The following is a 21,939-nucleotide window of genomic DNA, read 5'->3' as shown; positions in this document are numbered from 1 at the left end:
CAGGTATTTTTTGATGCCAGAAGAATACTTTGCCTGAGATCTTAAAGTATTTATTTCTGAATATTGAGAACAGATTGAGTTTCTTAAAACCTCTTTTTATCTCTGATCTGTTTCTAGCTTTCTCTTGAGTAAGCAAATAAGCATTGCTTCCTATACAACTTTGCCTACTTCCTACATTGGAAAGGTTTATCCTCTCCAGTTAGAATTAACATCTACTGTGTTACGTATTTGTATGTTTATTTAATCAGCCGTGTTTCTGAACTTAGATGTTAGCTGTATCCTGAGAGTCAGTGAAGCTTTTCTATTGAAAAACATGTATCAGTCTAATTTCTGCAGGCACTGGAGTTCATAGATTAAAGTTTACGAGAACATGCATTGAATCTAGCTCCCTCTGCAGTAGCAAGGTTTAGCACTGATAGCAGAATGCAAATCCTTATCAGCACCAAACAGTGGAACAGACTTGGCAGTCCCTTCTGGGAGCAGCAGCTTCCTCTGCTCTGGGCTCAGCTTCCTTATCTGGCCCTACTGGCCTGCGCTCTGAGTGGCTACCGCTGTGGCCTTCTGGCTTTAAATAGGATAAACACAACAGGCTTGGGAGGGTCAGAAGGGAAAGGAACTGTTGTAGGGGCTAGTGTCCAGAAACAGTGGTGAACAGGGAGTTGTTACTTCTTAGTTGTCCTGGGTGAAGATTTATTGATGACGTTTATTGATTCATGCCAACATAATTACTAATGATAGGTCCAGTGATGCTAGTGGTCCAGGATACCTCCCATGGAAACCTGTTATAAACATCTAGAGATGGATGCTGTAGGTGGGCTGTTAGGTGGTAATGTGTACCTCTGAGCTTCCCGATTTCGGAGGAAGTCTGGGGCTGAAGGCTGTGGGTGGGACTCCACTGCAGCCCTTGGTTAAAGCATGCTTGTGCAGTGTGGATAAGAAGCATGGGGGAAAGGAGTGCAACAAGGAGACTAGCTTTATCTCTGCTGATGAGCACTGTGATATACTTATCTTGAGTAGAGCTGGGCAGAAAAGGTGAGAGAAAAGGAGGGATGTGAATACCCAAAACTCCTACTCTTTATTGGAATACAAGTCTTGACAGATCCTTCCAGAAAAGATTCTTTTGCAGACTATGCCTACCTTCCCTCTGCAAAGGCAGGAACTTCCCCATGCTGGTTTTCAGTGCAGGCTGGAGCCAGTGCCTTTGGTTGCCTGATAATGCTTTAAGAGGGGGAGAATTCCTGCTGTCTCAATGCAAATACATCTTTGTATTAGCAGCTCCTGAGATTGCATAAATCACTGGTTCCGTCTGTTTTTTCTCCCAATGAAGACAGTACTCATGAGAGAGCAGGCAGTAATCTGCGGTACTTTGAGAAGCTGCTGGAGAAGGAGAGAGAGGAGGAGAAGGAGAAAGAGAAGTCAAACAAGACCATGACAACGACAGAACCAGTGGTGCAAAGCGGTGCCTATGAGAGGCCTCTTGACTACTTGCCAGAGCGTGACATCTATGAGGCCCTTTGCAGAGGTGAAGGGGTAAAAATGGTAAGAGAAAGGCAAGAATTTTCACCCTTTACATAAGGGCGATAAAGCTTGGTGGGACATGTTAAATCTTTCCTCTGTGAAGCTGTTTTTTTAAGAAAATTAAATTTAATTCTGTCTGGGCTGAGATTTGTACCTTATGTCTTGGCCTCTCTATCTTTAATTTTTAATTGTAGACAGAAAAACATCTCTCAACCGTACCTCCTAAAGATAGCTGAAAATTGATTCTACTCAGCCATTTCAAATGCCAGCTGTACAGATAAGCTAGGAGGCTCTTTCAGCTGAGAGCTGATTAGGCTTTGCCACACTTGAGGAATCACATTATTCCTTCCCTTTTGTATCTTAAAGACATGTACTTCTGGGGTGACTGTTTTGACAGACAGTTTCCAGTACCTCTCAACAAACATGGCAGGGAAAGGAATCCATTTATTCCATCTGCATATTCTTAATTATAAGAAGCAGACTTTTTTTACAGCTTGCTGCTTGTGTAGTTATTTGCTTAATCTGTAACCTATTATGTTTTAATTCTCTTAAGGTTAGTGTTTCAGATACTGCTCACTGATGTCTTGAGTAGCATATGTTTTTTATTTGCAGTAAATAGCAGAATCACTTGTGCTTACCTCTTAAATTTGCGAGTCAGCTGATGGCTTTCACAGCATTTGTGGAATGGAGCTAATTTTCTTTTGTCTTGCCTATTTTAAGGTGATGCGATGTGGTTGAGCAAACAATATTTTCTGTGGCATTTTGTTTCAGACACCTAGAAGACAGAAAAGGCTGTTTTGTAGGTACCATGATGGAAACAGAAACCCTCATCTGCTCATAGCTCCCTTTAAGGAAGAAGATGAATGGGATAGCCCTCATATTGTACGATACTATGATGTCATGTCTGATGAAGAAATTGAGAAAATTAAACAACTAGCTAAGCCAAGGGTAAGTTTCCCTTCTTCCATCTCACTGATGACTGCTAATTCTGTCCTTTAATCTCTATTAGCAAAGAATAGGCAAAGGATTTGAGAGATCTGGTTTCATACTACAGATGATACACTGCAGCTGTGAGTCTAAGGAGGACTATTTCAAAACTGCCTGGTGATGTAGGACCATAAAGCCCAGGCCCCTGAAGGTATTTATGCATTGTTGCACTTGATTATGCGGAGTTCTCAGTAAATGGCTTGTTTCCTAGAAGGTTTCCAAGGGATTAGATCTGAAAAGGTAGGTGACTGACTTATCATGATAGGAGTAGGTGTCCAATATACCTTAAGTCTACCTTTTGAAACTAACATCAAAACAAAACTTGAAAGCCCAAATCCTAACAGAAGTGGGAAGAAACAACGGGGCTTTTAAAATTTGTGCTAGAAGAATACCTGGAGTTCTGGTGTTTTGCGTCAGGTAACCTAGAATCCCCTGCTTCTGTTTTAGACCGTAATCTAGACCTGCGCAGAGGCAGGCACTGTAGGTGCCAAGGTGCATCCACAAGTGGAACTGCAGTGTTCTGAAGCCACATACGGCTCTTTGTGAATAGTGCAATGCAGTTAACACAGTGGAGAAATCATTTGTGCTCTTCATTCCCAGTCTGGGATTTGGGAAGGACAGAGTACTTGTGAGGATGAGTGCACAATGCAGTCATTCCCCCAGAGCCCTTCAGAGCTGACTTTTCCACCTAGATAGCTGTCTGTTGGGCAGCAGACAGAGATGTGACAGCTTCAGTATGCTAGGTGTAGATCCAACTCAGAGGCAGCAGCTTGGAGTGGGAACCCTGGTCTTGATGCAATACCTGTTACCGGTGGTGTGAATTCTGGTGACTCTGCACACAATAAAAAAGCATCTACTTAATGCAAAGCTAGCAGTTATCTCGTCTGATTTTTCTGGAGGTGGAACTTGCTGGGTGTTTCCTTCCTGGCAAAAAAGTATGGCAGTGTGAGCTCAGTAGTGGCTGCTACACCTTACTTTTGTCAGGTCTGACAAGCATGTAAAACTAAAAATCTCTGGTTTTATAGATGAGTGGTTCATTTTAGCACTGTTCTAGCTACTGCTTTGAAATGAGGTACTAAAATTTCAGGCAAGAATTACCCCTCTATGTGTTTCTAAACGTAAACATAAATATCTAGTTAGAAACAGACTGAGAAACTGATGCTTCCTAAGAGCATGACTAATTAGGGATGTTTGTGAAGCTGGACTCCTATGACTACTAGCCAGCTATGGGAGTGTTGGCAGAACACCCCTGTCTCGATGAGGACTCTCACCTCCATAAATGGAGACTTTTTCCTATTACATCATACTATAAAACTTCAAGAGCTTCAGATAAAATGGAAACTCTCAAATAGAGCATATCACTTAATCTATTTTATTAAATTAAGCACATATGAAAGGGTCTGTTAATTTTTTGTTTGGTTTTCCCTTTTTGTCAAAGTTGAACATAAGGTTCAAAGTTTTATGGGAAGTCTGAAGTCTTGCTCACTGAGGTTTTCTTATGTTAGTAATGTCAGGGGAATTACTAATATAGTCCGTAGTGTAGAACTGGGATCAGTCACTGTACGAGTTGTTGTAGTCTTAACATTCAGGTGAAAGTTTTCTATTTAAAAAAAAAAAAAAACCAACCATTTTCTTACAAGTTGTTTTTCCTAAATCTGCCTGTAGCTCAGGTGCAATAATAGCTTTAAATTCTGCAGTCCTGCTGAAAAAATGGAAAATGCAAGTCATGTGAAGAGATGGCCCTTAAAAAATATAGCTTAATTTCAGCCAGGAAATTTTACTTAGTAATCATGGAAGCTTTCAGACAGAACTCTGAAGTAGTATGTTAGTTTTGGGCTCAAAGATGAGCACTTCCTTTGTTATAAAATGCATTTGCAAGAAATTTCTACTTTTGGGTCCAAGCACTTTAGCATTATCTGCAGTTTGTTGCCAATGTTTTTTTGTTTTGCAGAGAAACAACATCTGTACGTGATTGAGAGTAGCTGTATTCAAGTTGGTTTTCATGCTTGTTTTGCAAAATGCAATCACTTTTATGCCAGTTCCAAAAAGTAGATCCAACTTCTCAGGCAATACATCAGAGCTGACTGGAAGGGTCAAGAGAATTGTTGATTTTATTGGTGTGGATAGCATTGGGACCAGTCTGCTGTGAAAGTATGAAAGCCTTATTCCCAAAGTTCTGGATACTACCTGCGATACAGACATGCCTGAACAGGCAGAAATATGGCATGGAGGGGGACACTTGAATGTCTTTGAACTCAGTGCTGCAAGATTTCAGCAATACAAAATTTCCAAACGAAAAGCCAATGCTTCTGACCAATCCAGTGTGTTATGATTCTTCAAAGCCAGCAAATGTGTTTTATAAGGCTATTTTCTCCACCCTGAGTAAGGAAGCAACACATTTATCAGTTGGTTATACTAAGTGAAGTATAGATTGTATGTCTTAAATGAAGAAGCCTGCCTGTCAGAAAGAGGAGGTATGGAATAACACGAATGTAGTCAGGCTTGTTTTAGTTCTGATTTACTTAGACCAAATGCTAGGTGCAGAAATCAAGTGAGCCACATGCAAGCTTGAAAATGGCGACAGAATGAAAAGTTTGAAGCTAAACTATGTCCCAAAAACTATGTTTCATTGTACAAATGAAGAACAACATTCACTCAGCCTGTCTCTTCTGTTATGATTTATGCAGGAGAAATCTGGAACAAAATAACAGTGACTCAGAATTACAGGAACAGCTGTGCCAAGAACTCTTGTGTAGGGACAAGACAGCTGAAATGGATTGTAAAGCTGGCTGGAGACTTATTTCAGGAAAAATGAGGGAAATAATGACTGCATGCACTGAAGAAAATGCAAATAAGAAGGCTTTCTGGGACCTATAATTAAGAGGAAGGAAGAAGGGATGATTTAAAATGTTTGTGGTTTGCAGGAGTTAAATTTAAATGTGGTCTGAGTTTACAGTCAAAGGAAGGAGTGTCCTAGTTCTTGTTCTCAGCTGCAAGTGTAAACCCACAGTGGCCCGCTGTGTTATGCTAACAGTAGTCTATCGCTCTGACACCGCAGCAAACCTGACCAGTCTTGCCAAGTTCTAAATTTTTACTATAAATATGGTGATGTGACCTAATGGTGATGATGCATTACTTGCTGTTTAAAAATGTATAGGTGAACTGTGCTTTTGCAGAGTTGCCTTCATAATGTAGTATCATTATCTCAAACTGCCTCTGAATTAGATGTTCTTGGCTGGCTCCATCTTCTAACTGGAAAATGGGAGCATGGTAATGTTGAGAGTTGCCCTCAGGAGTTATCTACCATTGTGGATTTGTCTGCCCCATAATTTATAACTCATTCTGTGAAATGTTATTTTTCGTCTAAGAATGAGGATGGGCTTTTTTAGTCCACACGAGGAGCAGCCTGATTAAATTTAATTTTCTCTTTGCCAAGAACTTGGGCTTCGTATGTTGTTAGCTTTCGTTGTTTTTTCCTATTGCTAATATTGACTCCAGCTGTTTAAAAAAAAAAGTACCTTCAAAACCCGTTCAGCCAGCAGTACTCATGGCTTTAATGAATGTCATGGCTTCTGCAGTCAAATTCTTTTTCCAGGATCAAATGCAGGTGATGGATTGCACTTGTGTTTCTGCGTATACTGTTCTAGCACAAAATCGGAACAAACTCTAGGCTGGAGCTATAACATTCATCCAGTGATGTATTGAAGTTGGACAAATCAGGTGTTGATTTTGGTTAAGATGAGAAATTATTCTAATGTGTAGTTGATGTGTTTTTTTTCCCCCTTGGGATTTTTTTGACACAGCTGGCACGAGCCACAGTACGTGATCCCAAAACCGGTGTCCTTACAGTGGCTAGCTACAGGGTATCAAAAAGGTAAGCGTAGAGGAGAGCTTAGTTTTGAAGTTTTTGTGCTTGACAGCTGTCATCTGCTACCTACAGCTGAAACTTGAAGTGCTTTGCATGTAGCGAAAGCTTGCACAACAAATGCATGGTAAATAGCTTTTAGCCATCTGACTGGGGGCAGAATCACTCTGCCTTGGGAGATGGGTTGTTGTGGTTGATATTCCAAAATAACATGTTTCAATCCTTTTCTGATCCTAGCTCATGGTTGGAGGAAGATGATGATCCTGTTGTGGCCAAAGTGAATCAACGAATGCAGCAGATCACAGGCTTAACAGTGAAAACAGCCGAACTATTGCAGGTTGGTACACTTGTCAGACTTCACCCTGGTAAAATTAGCAGCTGGTCATGGTCTGGTCCTTGTGCAGATCTAAACATAGGCTGGCTCCTATCCAGCCCTTCTCAGGGATTCTGTTGTCTGCTAACTAACCACACGGAGTAGGTAAGGTGTTTATGGAGACTGTGGGGTGTTCCCAGCTGCTGCTGGCTGTAAGGACCAGGCAGGTAGATGTTTTCCCTTTGTGTTTCAGCCAGAGAAGGGTGAAGATACCAAGGAACAGAAGATAACTTTGTGCAGGAATCTGTGATTTACCAGTTTGTTCTGAGGGGAAACTCCTGCCACTTATTTTCAAGTCTGCAAAAGTTGAACCTCCTTCCTAGTTGAACCTTTCAAAGACCCAAATATTTTTCATAGTCCTGCTGTATTCTCAGATAAAGTCTGATCTTTGACACTCTGTTGGGGAGAGCAAGGAGAGCAGGAGTGGTACAGCATTGCCAGAATAGCTGTACCTTTAGCCTCTTTATTGCTTTTCTTCCTCCATACTCCTTAAATTCCTGTTTTAGAGCCTGATTGAAGTGCTGTTCGTTACAGGTAATTTTTCAGAGAAGGGAGCAAGAGTGTAGTAAAATTATTGCTGCTAATTCATGTTAAGCAGGCTGCTGTAGTGTAGTGCTACCACTGAGAAATGTTTGGTACTGAGAAATACTCGGTGAAACCCCTAAACTACGAATGGGAAAGAGCACTGAAATTGTTTTTCATCCATGTACCTCATTTCTGGCAATCTGAAGAGGAATTATGCTATAGGTAACAACCCTGCCACAAAGAGCTGTTTCTCCAAGCGTGTTTTGGATCTAAGAGCAAATGCTATTTTCTGCAGCAGTCACCTGCAGCTCAGTGGATGTTTATGGTTTCCTTTTCCACACTATAGGTGGCCAACTATGGAATGGGAGGGCAGTATGAGCCACACTTCGATTTTTCTAGGGTAAGATCGCACTTTCAATTATATCTTAGTGGGATGGGGAGTTGGGGGGAACAGTTTGTTTCGAGAGAAAACTGTTGAAACTCTTTTCTGTGAAAACACTTAATGTATAGCCCTGTTGCATGGGATGGATTATGACCTCTGGCAGCCTTTGCGCTACTTTCTCTGACTCTGAAAGTTCAAGCGAGCAATGAACAAATCTGCCTGCTTATCTTGTCACCTGAGCTCCTTGCACAGTATAGAGACACTGAGGCAGTCACGCAGCACTCAAATAGGCTCTTTCTGTTACTTTATTCAGAAACTGAGGTCTGCAAACTTTGGGTCGGGTGTCTGTGTTGTTCCATTAGGCTTCCAAGCTCAGCAAGGTTGTCTGAGTCCTCCTTTGGTGGATATTTTAAGGTATTTTCCAGGAGCTGACTGAGCAGGAGACATCAGTTTGCCATCCTCCAAAAAAGTAGCCGTTATGGAAATCTTCATGGGTCATACAGCCCTTCTGGCAAGCCCCTTAGTGTGGCTGCAGCTACAGAGTCTGAAGAGGGTTTGTTGGGTGGGTGTTCAGGGAGGCAGTGAGCAGAATTTGCAGCTGGTGGGTGCTGGATCTGCACAAGGCACTAGAGGGCTCTACCTGGCAGGTAACGGCGCTGATCTGCTGCAAGTGGGAGGAAAAGACGAACAGGTTTTTAATTGCTACCCTAAAACAGTTTATGAACATGCTAATCGTACTAAAGAGCTATGGTGGCTGGTAATTACAAATAAAATTCATCTAATGCCTTGATTTCCAGTAGAACCATGGTATTTCTATGGAATCTGGCTTAATTCAGGCTGTCCCAGTGGTTTTACCTGGTAGGAGGAGAGATTGCCACAGCCAGTGTGCAACCTGATAATTGAGTGCAGAATTGAAGCCACCCAACTTAGCACTGTTTCAAAAAAAAAAAAAAATCCCGAACTTCAACACTGTGGAAGCTCATATTCGTTAGCTTTGGCCTGTTGAGCGAATTTTCCTGTTAACCGTAAGACTGCTTCGTTTCCTGAATCAACCAAGTGCTCTTAAATTATCTTCAAAGCCTTTGAACTCGGGGACCTCAGCCATCAAATTGGCCAGTGTGGACTTTACTTTTGGATTAGACAGCCGGGGCAGAGCTCCACTTGGAACAGAACCTTGGCTGCAGTCACCAGTTAAGGCAGGGCAGTTGCAGGGTTTGCCATGGTTTTGGATGGGTCCTTCAGGCTCTCTGTGCATCACAGATTTCAGAATTGAAATGCAGAGGTGCTGCTGTGTCCCCATCTCCTGGTCAGCCACGCAGCTTTTTGTTCTCTTGCAGTTCTCAGCCAGGGACTGAGATCTGTATCTGTAATATCTGCATATTACAACTTTGAGATTTTATTGCTCAAAAGTTAGAAATCTTTTGCTGTTGAAGTTCAGAAATGCATGGCTGGATCTGGACTTGGCAGTGGTGGCAGGAACCAGAGAATCTCCAATATATCAGTGTTCTTACATGGGTTCTTTTGGGATGAATTTGTGTATGCAGATGCAAGAGTCTTGGTTTTATGAACCCATGTCAGGAAGGACCTTTTATTTCTTGAAATATGCTTCAAATAGATTGAACTATAACATCTCAGAGATGGTAGCTGTGGTTTGCTGTTTGTCTGTTTTAATATTAATTTCTTTTTTTCTTTAAATGTTAAGTTATTATTTTTGTGTAGAAGAGTGCACCTTAATGTCTCCTGGCTGAAATTACTTCCTGACAATTAGCAATGTAAATAAACTCTTAATTGCATTTTTTTGAAGGAGAGAGAGGTTGATATTCTGGATGTTATTTCTGCTTCTAAACTGGCACCAATGTGATCTCATACTTCAACAAATGAAACTCAATGTTTCCTACAGAGTAAAGACAGTTTGATCTTTTTGATGTGGTCCTTACTCCTAGACAGCAGCCACCTGAAAGAACTTCATTATTGTGCAGTTTTGCCTGCTGACAAAAAAATGTTTTCTCTTCTCATGGCATACTTTCTTGGGTCACTACTACGTTTAAAAGAATCTGGTGTGTTATCTAAAGCCCACTGAAGAGTTTTTCATATTTACCTCAGTTGTTGACTTTGGATCAGTGTCCAGTACACTAATGGCCTGTTGTTAACTTTATTTGGGTAACATCTGTGCCACAGGCCCTGAAAATATTGCTGCTTCTCTGCCCCAAGAATGCTTCAGTGCTACTTCTCCTTATAGCATAGTGCTGTGTGCATGCAGTTATGCACCCTGGCTGCAATTTGTAATGGCTTTAATGTTGCCCCCCTTTCCATTCCAACTCTTCAAATCGGGCTGAAGGGTCTCTCTGCAGAGGTACACATGTGTAACTCTAGCGTGAGCCTGTTTGGAACTCGGGTTAAAGTTGTTGTCTGTTGCAGCGACCCTTTGACAGCACACTCAAATCGGAAGGAAATAGGCTAGCGACGTTTCTTAACTATGTAAGTACCTCTGTTTGTCTGCTGTCTGTGAGCTTGAAGTTTGCAGTTATTCTTATTTAATTTTATAGAAAGATGAGCCAGATGCTTTCAAGCGGTTAGGGACTGGAAATCGTGTGGCCACTTTTTTAAACTATGTAAGTATGATGATCCTTTATGCCTTCAGTGTAACTTTGGCAGCATCTTGTTTACAGCTTGTGCAGTTGGTTATTTGTAGAGATTCCCTGGCATCTGGAAGAAGAGATTTCATTTTTCTTGCAGCATCAGGTGCTGTCCCCTGTGAGTTGATAGAATTCTGCTGGTATTTAACCTCAGAGCAGAAAACTCGAATAGAGAGGCCAGCTTCCCCTTGTGGCCACTCTGCTGTGAAATCTTTGACTTCATTGGATTCCTGGTGGAGAGAAAGGAGAATTTGGCTTATTTCTCAATGATTTCTCACTGTTTGACAGCACTTGATGCTGTGGTCTGTGAGCCTCCATTTTAGCTGTTTGTCAAAGCTAGAGTTACTCTGGCATTGCCATTGCTTCGGCAAATGGAGGAGACGTGGCTAATAAACTTGATGCAGCTGGGTTACAAACGTGGAGTTGGAAAGACTCAGGAGTTGCATGCATTGTACAGCCTAGAGACCATGTACACTGGAATCAGTGGCCTAACGTTTCCACAGTGGTCTTCTGACTATAGTTCATCTGGTAATCTGTACTTACTATACCAGTAATTAGGATCACCCAAACCATTATGTCTAAATTTGAGTGATAGAACTTCAAATTCAGAAATCTGTGGTGAAATATTTTGGCTGAGCTGTTGTTTTGAGTGTGAAAATGCAGCTCTAAACAGAAGTAGAAACACTTTCAACTTGATATCACAGGGGAGGAAATAATCTCTGAAACGAGATTTGCATTAAGATAAGTAGCAGTAAAAAAGCTAGCTAAGAGGCTTTATTTTTAAATTGTCTCAGTGTATTTTGTCTGTTTCTCAGACTTTTGGACAAGCCTTGATTTAGAGTGAATGATAGCCACCTTGTTCTCTGCCAGTTGTACATGGTCAAAGGTCGTTTGCACTTGTGTGTCCTGTGTAGAACATACCATAATGTACCAACACCCTTACTAAAATGAGTGATTGTGTCGCTAAGACGTAGGTATTAACTTGCAAAGCTGCATGCACATGCTTTCTTGTTGGAAGGGGCAAAAGCCCTTGTACCTATGGCATCTTACGCCCTTTTATTGTAGGTACCAAGCAGAAGGACACCAGCGTGGTAATAACATCTGCTCTAAACAGAAATCCAAGTTACAAGAGAGAATGTGGGGACCTGGGGAGTGTATTAATAATAGTTCTCCTATTTTAATTTGATGGGAGCTGGATCTGACTCATTCATTTCTTTTTATTAGAATCTGGTCAAAAACTGACTGAAATGAGTGGAAAGACTTTCCATTTTTAATGAGTGTTTCCAGGAACTTCGGTGGGGTTTGGATCGTGTCTAGTGTTTGTAGTGAATCCATCACTACTGATAAATTCAGTAGGATTAAATTCATCCAGTGTAGTGGGCAAAGCGTAAAGATTTATGCTTTTCTTCAGTCACACAAGTGTATGTACAAAAGCTTGAGATGCATAAAGCACTTGAAGTGGCATAACATCACTGGTGAACAGCACAGAAACAGTGCAGAAAGTGAGGTTTCCTAATAGCTTGTGTAGCTTTTGAAGTGGTTGACCAAGATCCATGAAATTATGCAAATCACTTCCAAAGACATGGTTTCAATTTATGAGGAGACGTGTGGTTTAACAGACACACGCTAGTGTTCCTAATTGGATCATAAACTGGAATGGAAGTCTTGAAGCTGACTTACTCTGAAGTCCTCTCCCTTATTGTAGAGTACTAATTCATTAGCGCTTCAGGTAGTTTCTTACGGCTGACTGTTTGTGCAATAGATTTCGTATAAATCCAGAGGAAATGCTGAACAAAAGCCTTGAGCTGAAATAAAAGCCTTCAATAGCAAGTACTGTTACTTTCGCAGTTTGTGCTGGTTGAAGTGCATCCTTTCCTCATCAGTGCCCCTCGTAGAGGTGCAAGTAGAAATATCTCTGTTAGGGCTTGGGGCACTTCAGTTTGTGAGACCACGCGTACAAAAAAAACATTGTAAATGGACAGAGTTTGTGGACTTTGTTTTCTCAGATGAGTGATGTAGAAGCTGGAGGAGCTACAGTTTTCCCAGATTTTGGGGCAGCAATATGGCCCAAAAAGGTAAAGTCTATTTGTTTTGCTTGATTTCTCCTCTCCCCTGTTACTTTATCTTCCTTACTGCAGCCCCCCATCTGTTTACAAGTCAGCCAATGTGCCAAAGTGCTGTTTGTGGCAACTTGATCGACAGGCCGCTGTGTATCGAGGCAGCTGTAGCTGGTTTTGTAGACTGCAGGGCTGCATCCTTCGTTATACGATGTATAATGCGAACGGTTTCTGTGCAGAGCTGTTTTAACAAAAACCCTTGTGTTCAGATAGAGCTGCTCTCTACTGTGAACAGGGCTGAATTAGAGTGGAACTAAGAGGGTTTTCATGTGCTGTCCATGGTGGCCTATGTTAAAGTGCTTCCTAAGAGCCTGCAGCTGAATTTGTAGGCACTTTTCCCCTCCTTACTGTAACTGGAAGAATTACATTGACTAGATTCTGACTAACCCAGGTCTGATTTCACTTTTCAGGGAACAGCAGTGTTTTGGTACAATCTCTTCAGAAGTGGCGAGGGTGACTATAGAACGAGGCATGCGGCTTGTCCAGTGCTAGTAGGGTGTAAGTGGGGTAAGTACAACACTCCTTCAGGAATGAAACCTGAAGGCTCGTGTGTATGCAAAGCTGGTGATATACTGAACGCTTATGAGAGCAATTAATAACCTGGGTGTTGCCATTTTAGCTACTGGAGTCCTTTGGCCATATTCAAGACTCCCACCACCAATATCCCATAGTATTAAGCAGCTACTTTGTTCAGTTGTAGCTCTTCTAGTAGGTTTGTTTTGTCGCAATGACAGTACAGTGTGTAAGAACGTCACTGGGTTTCTACAGTGTATCAGCATCAGGATGACTTGAGTTATCACTTGACTAGAATCAGGTCTGTTCCTACCAAGATTTGTGCAGTTTTCACTGCAAAAGGAGAGGAGAGCTCCTTGTGAGGTAAATGGCAATGTCTGGACACTGGGAATTTCTGCTGACTGACTGCTGCTCAACCTTCACGTCATCCATTTTCCACGCCTGTGTCCTCCAGCCTCCAAGGTATTCCCCTGGCCTGCCAGAGCATGCTGATCTATAAATGACACCAGACCCAGAATACACTGCTCTGTTACTGTTGCCCTCAGAATTGTGCAATTGGAAAAATCCTTTCTGCCCCAGCCCTGTGTGTCTTCCTATGTCTTTCCCATTGGATGGGTAGAGAAGTGTAAGCGGGAGTCCTCAGACTGAGAAATGAGACTTTACTTGAAGTAAGCATCTGGGTTGCAGTAATACTTGCACTGGGTATGTGGTGGTAACTAATTTTACATCCTTGTTCCACAGTTTCCAACAAATGGTTTCACGAAAGAGGAAACGAATTCTTAAGACCCTGTGGGAGAACAGAGGTTGACTGAGACCCAACCTGCTGCAGGCCTTTGTTTCTGTCTCCTTTTCTACTGTTGTTTGTTCCAGTTCATTTCTAAGAAATGATCCATCTTTTTCTCCAGGAGTCCTAGCACTTTACCAAAAAAGGAGAACAAAGTATGTAACACCTGTGAAAGAAAGTAAATGGCATTGTACACATGCTTGTGTTTTGGTTGCTGTCATTTCCGGCCTCCCAACTCTCTGTAGCAGTGGTGCAAGCAGTGCTGCGGGTGATTCGGTATGTTTGGGTGCCTGGTCTTGTGCCTTTTGTACCTCAGAAGATTCAGATGTTAAATATTTCTTTGAACCAAAGGGGTTTTTTTAAGTTTTGTGTACATGTTGATTTTATTGTATTTCTATGGATCACAAATTTTGAAACAAAAATAAATGTTCTTTCCATAAGGTGATTCTCTATTCTGTGTCCTTAATAGGTGTATAAGTGCTTGGTTTTAGGGAGCAAGTGGGCCTTTACTTTTCCTTTGAGGGCCTGTTGCTTTGTTGCCCTTTTTCTGTAGAAAAAACATCGTGGTTTTGGACAGTGTTTTATTTAAGGCTCCAGCATGTGACACAGAACTGAAAGGTTTGATTTGTGTGTTGAAACTATAATGTATCTTGGAAACAGGCACATTTTGGGCCAATGGCAACTGTGATCTCAGTTTTACACTTCCGAGAAGCCTTTCCCTGTGATGTGAGCTTTTCTTTTGTGGGGTACCATCTATATTGGGTAACAAGCAGTTACAAAAATCTGAAGCCTTTCAAGACTTTCAGCAGGCTTGAGAACTCTTGATTCTAAAAGCGGCTATCTCTGCAAGATCAGGTCTTCCTGTGGTAAAAATGCAGTGTTTCAGCAGCGTTCAACGCTGATTGAAGTCAGTAAGATGGCTTGCAAGCAAATCTTAATCTGCTTTTGTAGACTGGCGCAGAGTTTTGTCTTGCCCTTCAGACAGGGAATAATCGTGCCCTTTGAACACAAGGGTTCAGATTCTCCTTTGTGTTTTTGCTTTGTTAGCATGTGTGTACTGGACACAAGCCAACGTGTAGAGGACAATGTCCAGAATAGAAAGGAAATCCCATTTCTGAATTATAATTCGGAAGAAATGGCAGTTAATTGCTCACTTATTTTTTTTAGCAAAGTTATGGAGAAATTGGGAAACGTTTCAGAAATGTTGAAACTTGCTGTTAGTACCAGGCTGTTGTATTGATGTGCAGGATGGATTGGGTTCAGGTCTCTAGCTGGCCATTTCTGGTGTGAGCATGACTTCATGGGAATATAGATGACTGCAGGTGAACTTAAAGCAAAAAAAAAAAAAAGGGTTTACAGTTGTAAGTTATTGTTTAAAGACTTGCTTGGCAATTATTAGTATACCAATGTATGAAACTGGCTTGAGAAAGTGCAAACCACTTCAGTTCCACTGAAACACCCAGTTGCAGGCCTGGGTGTCAGATGGTGAAGGTTGGTTTCCTTTGTACTCCTCCATTGCCCAACGTTGTGCGAAGACTGGATGAGCCGGGATGAGGTGATGCTTAAAACTGTGAGGCAGGATGAGAAGCTGTCCTTCTAGGAAAGACTTGTGGAACAGAAGGGTTTTATATGTTGAGTATAACATGTCATTAATTTATTGTATCGGTAATAAAACAGTGCGACTTAGCAGTATGTGCTTGTGTGCCTCTGAATTTTACATGATTAATTTATCAATGTAATGGTTATTGCTTTGTTTTGTTATTTAGATGCAGCATGTAACTAATGTATTTGCTAAAGTTTTAATTGTTCTGTTGAAAATACGCAGCTGGTTGAAGAGAGATGTCTTGGATTGCCCAGGCAGAGAGTAGTTGTGCTCCAGTTGTTAACGATGCTGAAGTGAGAGGAGCATCTGGTCTTGTAAATAAACTTTGTGTGAACACTTACAGCAGGTAGCTATAAAAACGGCAAGATTTTTTTCTGAAAAGCTTTAATGACTAGCACAGCATAGCTCAATAGCTGCTCTCCAATCTCTCTCAGTGCTCCTTCGCTTGCCATGAATGCTGTGGTTGTTGGCTGGCTGTTCAGAATATCTCCCTGTTGACCTCTAGTTTTCTTAGTAAAATCTCTCAGCACAACATGAACTTGGGAAATAAGGAGCCTTGCTTTGTAACAAAGCGTTCAACACGACAGCCTCACAGATGTGAAGAACGGACGACGAGCCAAACCCACAATCTCTGGTTGGGGCTATTTGGATTTCAGAGGGAGGGAGAGGAATCTACTTAGACTTTCTGTCAACGTGGTATGTTGACAGATAAAGTTCACATCAGGACTCTGGCCAAAAATGTGCACATCCCACGTCTGAAATAGTGCAGTTGGCTGGGAAATACCATTGTGAACTGCATTATACTGAACTTCTACAGCTTATTTTACATGCTTGTTTTCTCTGGGAAATACTCTGTCCTGTTCTGAGTTGTGTTCCACCTTGCTCCGGTCTGTCCCTGAAGCAGGACGTGATGAGCATGGATGCAGAACTGCTTGAACGCAAAGCTTCCTTTTGTGCTGTGTGCAGGATTTGCTTGCTGCTAGTCCGATGTGGTGAATAATAGCTATTTTAGAGAAAACGGCATGTGTCTCGTGGGCACTCGTAACTTCCCAGGCGTGTTTGTGTAGCCTGGCAGATCATATTCCCTATTCTGTCTCCTATTGTTCTAGATCAACAGAATATGGCAATTAGCCTAAAATTAAGCCAAATAGATGATTTCTAGACCTAAAAGAGATAAGGTGCATATGCTGGAACAAATAAGCCTTCCTCTATCTAGGCATAGGGAGCTTCTGCTGACGTGTCACTGGTATGCAAGTACTTAAGTCTTGTTTAGACTGAGATGGTTTTTTTTGCTGACATGCTGCTGACTCTCACTTCACAAGGTTGAAGTACTTAGTACAGATGTTTATACACACTACAAAGGCTCACTGTGGACAAGTGGCTGCCAGACACTTTGTTGAAGTGCTTTGGGACCTTTCGGAGGGGTGTGCAGGTCACATCTGTTAGCGTTAGCTGCCCCGTGAGGTCCTTGGGGCACTGCTCTGCGTAACAGGTCCTGGTGACACAGACACCGTGTGAGCTCTCATGGAAAGATGGTCTCTTATCATGGCTTCTGTAGTCATAAGGAGAGCAGCCACCCCCAGCCCATGCCAGTAATCCCTATCTGGTGCAAGCGTGTGGTTTCCTAATGCCTGGCCTGAATGCTGCTGTTGTGGACATGTGCTGTGCTGCTGAGCAATTCTGCAGCCCTCCAACTGGGTTAGGAAATCACCTACAGCATTCGTGTTCAGCTGCATAAGCTCGGTGGAGTACTTATCTCTTCTGCATTAGAAGTTGCTTCTCTTTCCTGTTACAGTGGAAAGACTTGTGAACACCATCTATCTTATCACCTTAGAGGGGAGAACTGGCATCCAGGCCACATGTGTGCTGTGAACGGAGAAAGGGTTTGGCTGTGGCGGACAAAGGAAGCTGTGCAGGCTGTGGCATGGAGCAGTTGGGACGTTCTCCTGGGAGGGGACTGTTTATAGTATGCAGTAGAGTTGTGTACCTCAGCTGAGCTATGAAATCTCTAATGTGGGAAGAGGAAGGGTCTTTTTTCACTGATGCCAGGTTTTGACAAGGATGGTGTGTGTGTGTGTGTAAAAGGCAGCCTGGGATATAGGCATCTCCCAAGCATCTTCTGTTTTGGTGCACTTTTGTTGAAAAACAGGATAGCCAAATCTAGGAGGGGTCACCTCTTTGACTGCAGAGTGGGAGGTGATTTCTCCTTCAGTGCTAGCTGCACCAGGCCCCCACCTGCAAAATGGGGCCTGGATTCAAAGATGCCCTTTTAGCCTCGTTCTCCAGTGTGGAGATGGGAGCCCTGCAGCACCTGGAGCCTGATGGTGATGTAAAATCATACAGCAAACACCAACGGCCCCTTGTGTGGTTGCTGATCTTTTGGGGCACTTTGTAATCTCTCATAGCCGCAGTGTCAGTGTCCGTAGTCTGTGTCTGCAAAGATGATGGAAGATCGGGTGTATGTTGCACACCCAGACTGCCAGAGAGCAGACCTGACGGGACCTGATGAACTTTCTGAATCTTCTCTGCTCGTCTGGGCCTGGGTGGAGTGACTCACCACGCCGTGGTGTCCTGAGGTTCAGCGATCCCTTACCCACATCCATGTGTAGACCAGGATGGAATCTCCGAGTGACTCATCACCTGGAAGAGGAGCTGGAGTAGTGGCTAATCCTGGTCCTTACTCCATCTTCTGGAGAAGATGAATTGGGCGTGTGGGACTGCTTGTTACTTTGGCTGTGGAGCAGTTGTATGGCATTTTGTTTGAGCGTGGTGGCTGCACCCAGCTGGTGAGCATCGCCCACCTCTGGCCCAGGTGCCCCGGAACTGTGCTGAGCTCTCTGCAGAGCTTGCGGCCGTGGCTGCAGGGCCTCGGGTGCGCTGGCAGCGAGGTCTCCTCCATGTCCTACCGCAATATAATCTTTTCACTTGGTTCTGCGTTGACTTCCTCCACTTTAATCTTCCTGAATGGGGGCAGACAAAAGAAACGTTCCTGCCTCAGTGAGGTTTCTGAATTCGTAAGCTCTAATACCACATCTGGCCTTAGGCTGTCACTTCCTAGCAAGTGTTAATTTATTCACATGCCCTGGTGTCACTTTGCCTTTGTATGTGGGTGGGAGAAATACTGCCAAGCATACAATGTGCCTGTGGGGTCAAGGGGATGCTGGCAGTGGCTCTCCCCAGCTCATGGCAAATCTGCAGCCCTCGCATGGGGAGGAGCGCCCACTGTGCATGCCTGCGGGATGTCACCCTGCCCGGAAAGAGCAAGGCCTGACTCTTGCAGGTGTCCTCCTTTTCTGTGCAGTTTACCCTTGCCAGAATCACAGAACCATAGCACGGTTTGGTTTGGAAGGGACCATAAAGCTCATCTGGTTCCACCCCCCTGCAAGAAGCAGGGCCATCTCCAACCGGATCAGGTTGCTCAGAGCCCTGGCCAACCTGGCCTGGAATGTTTCCAGGGATGGGGCATCCACTGCCTCTCTGGGCAACCTGGGCCAGTGTCTCACAGGGAACTGGTCTGTGGCACAGGACACAGCGAGCTGGCAGGAGCAATGTCACCGCTGAGATCTCCCAGCGACCATCACGGTTCATGGTTTTGTTGAAGGTGCAGGTGGTGGGTTCACTGTTCCTGGCGGCTGGGGGATGCCGAGTCCTGCACCCTGCTGCGCTTTCCCCATGCTCCCTCCCAAAGCTGCTGGAGACAGAGTCGAGCTGCTTCCCATGGCTTGAAAAGGCACCCGAAGGAGAGGAAGGCTGCCAGAGGTGATGGGCTGTGGACTCTCCTGTGTGTAAGTGCATCATCAGGGTACGTTTGCTGTTTGTCTGGGCTGCGGGTGGAGGAAGGCAGAAAGGGGGGGTGGCTGCGTGGGGGGTGCTCGCCCCGGGGTGGCCCTGTGCGCAGGGCAGCTGCCAGGGCCCTGTTTCCCCGGCATGGGGGGCTGGCTTGCTCCGGCTGCAGGCGAGACCTCCGTGAGACCATCATCTTCCGTATCTGAACAGAACGGAGAAAAATCTGCATTGTACTCTCCATTTGGGCAGCGCTGTGGGTGCTGTACGAGCAATAGAGTGCATCAGTGGAGGCACCTGCGGATTTACCTGAAAAAAAAGAATAAGAACGGGAATAAGAATTGGTCCCATGAACAGGGAGAGGCTGAGAAAGTGTTGGCACAAATGCTGGAAACCGTTCTTTATTTGCCCAGGTCCTTTAACAATGGTGGGGAGGAGTTCCTGTTCAAGGGAGTCTGCTCAACCTGTCATGTGAGATCTGTCTGTGTGGAAAACATTTTATATTTGAAAGGCTGGATCGCAGTCTACTCACTGGATACAACTTTGGTATGACTTGCATCCAGCAGAGTTTTATCTGCCGTTCTGGGACTGGGGCGATGCGGGGAGCTCGGGGTACGCAGGGACGTCCCGGGTACGGCAGCGTGGTCTGACGCGGTTTTGGGCACCGTTGCTGGGTGGAATGTCCGACTGTCTCACGTTTAAGTAAGAAAGAGTTTTGTGCATTGCATAGATCGTGAAAAATAAACAATTTCTGCGTTAACGTGTATAGAAATTCAGATTGCTCGATGACTCAGCATCGCAACTGAGCGAGGCACGAGCACCTGAGTGTTTCCCTGTTTCCATCCTTCCCAGAAGAGCTCGTTTGTGGTCGCCTTGCCCAGGAGAGAGGAGCAGCCGGGCCCCCGGCGCTTTCAGCCAGAAGCCGAGCCCAGGCCGGATCGCTGCGGTTGTTCAGCCGCGTGTTTTGCTCTGAGCAGACGATAACCGGGATTTTCTAGATAACCAGCATCATTTACTCACAGGAAAGAGGAAATGGCAGGCTGTAGTTGGTTTTGAAGTGGTACACAAGAAATATTCGTACAACTTTGGGTGTGTTTAGAGGTGGGGGGACAGCAGCCGAAGGCTGCGCTCACTCTCCATCCTGGAGTGCTGGCTGAGACCGGAGCCACTTGTGACATGTGTGTGCTCCCTGAGCTGCTCGGTCTGACCGGGGCCACAGCCGGTGCCGGGGGGATATTACATGAATTCAGAGTAACATTTCCATCCTTGTTAATTCAGATATGACCCCAATGGCCAGAGGTGGCAAAAGCAAAGGCTGGGGCAGCTCTCTGTGCCCCGGCCGCGTCTGCCAGGTGACGGCAGCGGCTGTGCCACGGCGTGGTTAATGCTGTAACTGCCGCTCGCTGGCAGACCTGAGGGGTGTGAGAGCAGCATCAGCTGACAAGCCTGGGCTGGGCTGCTTCTGTGAGGCGGATTTCTGCTTTGAGCCACGAGATCTTACTCTGAAGTTTTATTTCTAAGATGAGTAGAACTGTTTGTAGCTGAATAGCTGTTGTATCTCCCAAACCCAGGTGAAAAGCATCAGGGAGGGTCACCCCTGCGAGCACCAGGCCTTTGTTTCTGGGGTAGTTCGTTGGGAGGATAACCCGGCACATCCTCATCCAGCGCTCCTCTCCCCACTGTTGGCGCCGGCCGCGCTCGTCTCCTCCGGGGCTCTGAGCTGCTACGGCCAATGTTGCTCCCAGTATTTTGTGAATCCTTTGCAAAAGCAGAGGGAGAGGGAGCGTTTCAAGCACCACGGTGATTCTGCGAGTAAAGCCATGGCTGTGGGAAATTGGGGCCCAACAGCAGCGTTTCCCTCCGTGGCTGGAACGCGGAAGGAGGGAGCTGCAGGGCACGGCCTTGGCAAACAGCAGTGGTGTTCGGGGTATTTGCACGCCCAGCGTGCCCAAAGTACGCACCCTTCGGGTGGAGGGATGCTGGGATTTCTCCTGTTGGGAGCCTCGTGTCATCATCCTCCTGTTTCACCCTCGCCCTGCAAACCCTCGTGAACCCATCACAGCACTGAGCAGATCCAAGGCTTGCACGAGTGTCTGCACAAGGAAGTCTTGCCTCTGTTGGTCAGTAAAAGAATTGGAGAGCAGTTAGGAGGAAATGATTTAATGCTTAAGAGCCATTCTCTACCTCATACCTGGGAAACCACAACCTTGAAGCTTCGCACCGCTTGGAAGCGGCTCGCTAACCATCTCACAATCAGCGCCTCTTTTTTCACACCTGGCGCTCAGCTCCTGCCAAGGCGCTGCTCTGGCTGTGGCTGCGCTTTCCTGTCTTTCCAAAACAGCAGCCCCAAGTTCAGAAAGTCAGAAGTGTGACTGTACCCAGCTGGGGGGCTGGATTTTTAAAAAGCCAAGCCTGTCGCATCCCACTCTCCGGTGCCCGCTCCCAGGAGCGCTCCTCTCCCCCCGGCTCTCCTGGTGACTCTGCGTGATTTTTGGCTTCTCCTGCCAGCGGTGCCGGCTCGTGCTGACCTGGTGGGATGCTGCCAGGAAGGGATTTGTCTCACCTGGTGCCTGGTTAAACTGGAGGAGGAAAGCGGGCACTGCTGGGCTTGGGGGGGTGCCCATCTCCTGTCGGAGGTGGCCATGTCCCGGCAGTGTCTGCCTCTCTTTTGGCTACAGAGGAGCTTGGGCAACGAGTCCCGGAGCCAGCGCGTTGGCTTCAGAGTTGAGGCACGGATTCCAGGCTGAGGTGAGAGGGCAGAGCTCCCGAATTGTGTGGCAGGGCTGGCACCTGCCACATGCCTGGGAGCAATGGGGCGTCCCTGTCACGGGAGGTATCAGCTCTGCCATCGCT

General features: G+C 44.9%; 1 protein-coding gene across 4 annotated transcripts in view; it reads left to right on the top strand.

Moving 5' to 3' along the window:
- The window catches only part of P4HA2 (prolyl 4-hydroxylase subunit alpha 2), a 28,806-nt gene extending 14,908 nt beyond the window's left edge, over window positions 1-13,898 (top strand). The window contains exons 8-16 of one of the 4 annotated variants that reach the window (XM_086758711.1): window positions 1,328-1,539; window positions 2,290-2,466; window positions 6,309-6,379; window positions 6,608-6,707; window positions 7,615-7,668; window positions 10,197-10,262; window positions 12,293-12,361; window positions 12,814-12,910; window positions 13,658-13,898. In XM_086758711.1, coding sequence (XP_086614837.1) covers window positions 1,328-1,539; window positions 2,290-2,466; window positions 6,309-6,379; window positions 6,608-6,707; window positions 7,615-7,668; window positions 10,197-10,262; window positions 12,293-12,361; window positions 12,814-12,910; window positions 13,658-13,728 — 917 coding nt within the window. In that variant the 3' untranslated portion in view covers window positions 13,729-13,898. Of the gene's footprint in view, window positions 1-1,327; window positions 1,540-2,289; window positions 2,467-6,308; window positions 6,380-6,607; window positions 6,708-7,614; window positions 7,669-10,068; window positions 10,129-10,196; window positions 10,263-12,292; window positions 12,362-12,813; window positions 12,911-13,657 lie in introns of all 4 variants that reach the window. The other 3 variants (XM_086758712.1, XM_086758714.1, XM_086758715.1) reach the window with 3 other exon arrangements.
- Window positions 13,899-21,939: the final 8,041 nt, after the last annotated feature.

Source organism: Chlamydotis macqueenii, chromosome 14, assembly GCF_036417535.1.
Source record: "Chlamydotis macqueenii isolate bChlMac1 chromosome 14, bChlMac1.mat, whole genome shotgun sequence".
In the NCBI taxonomy this organism is placed as follows: domain Eukaryota; kingdom Metazoa; phylum Chordata; class Aves; order Otidiformes; family Otididae; genus Chlamydotis; species Chlamydotis macqueenii.
Note: the sequence above shows the minus strand (reverse complement) of the source record. Positions and strands in the feature narration are given on the sequence as shown.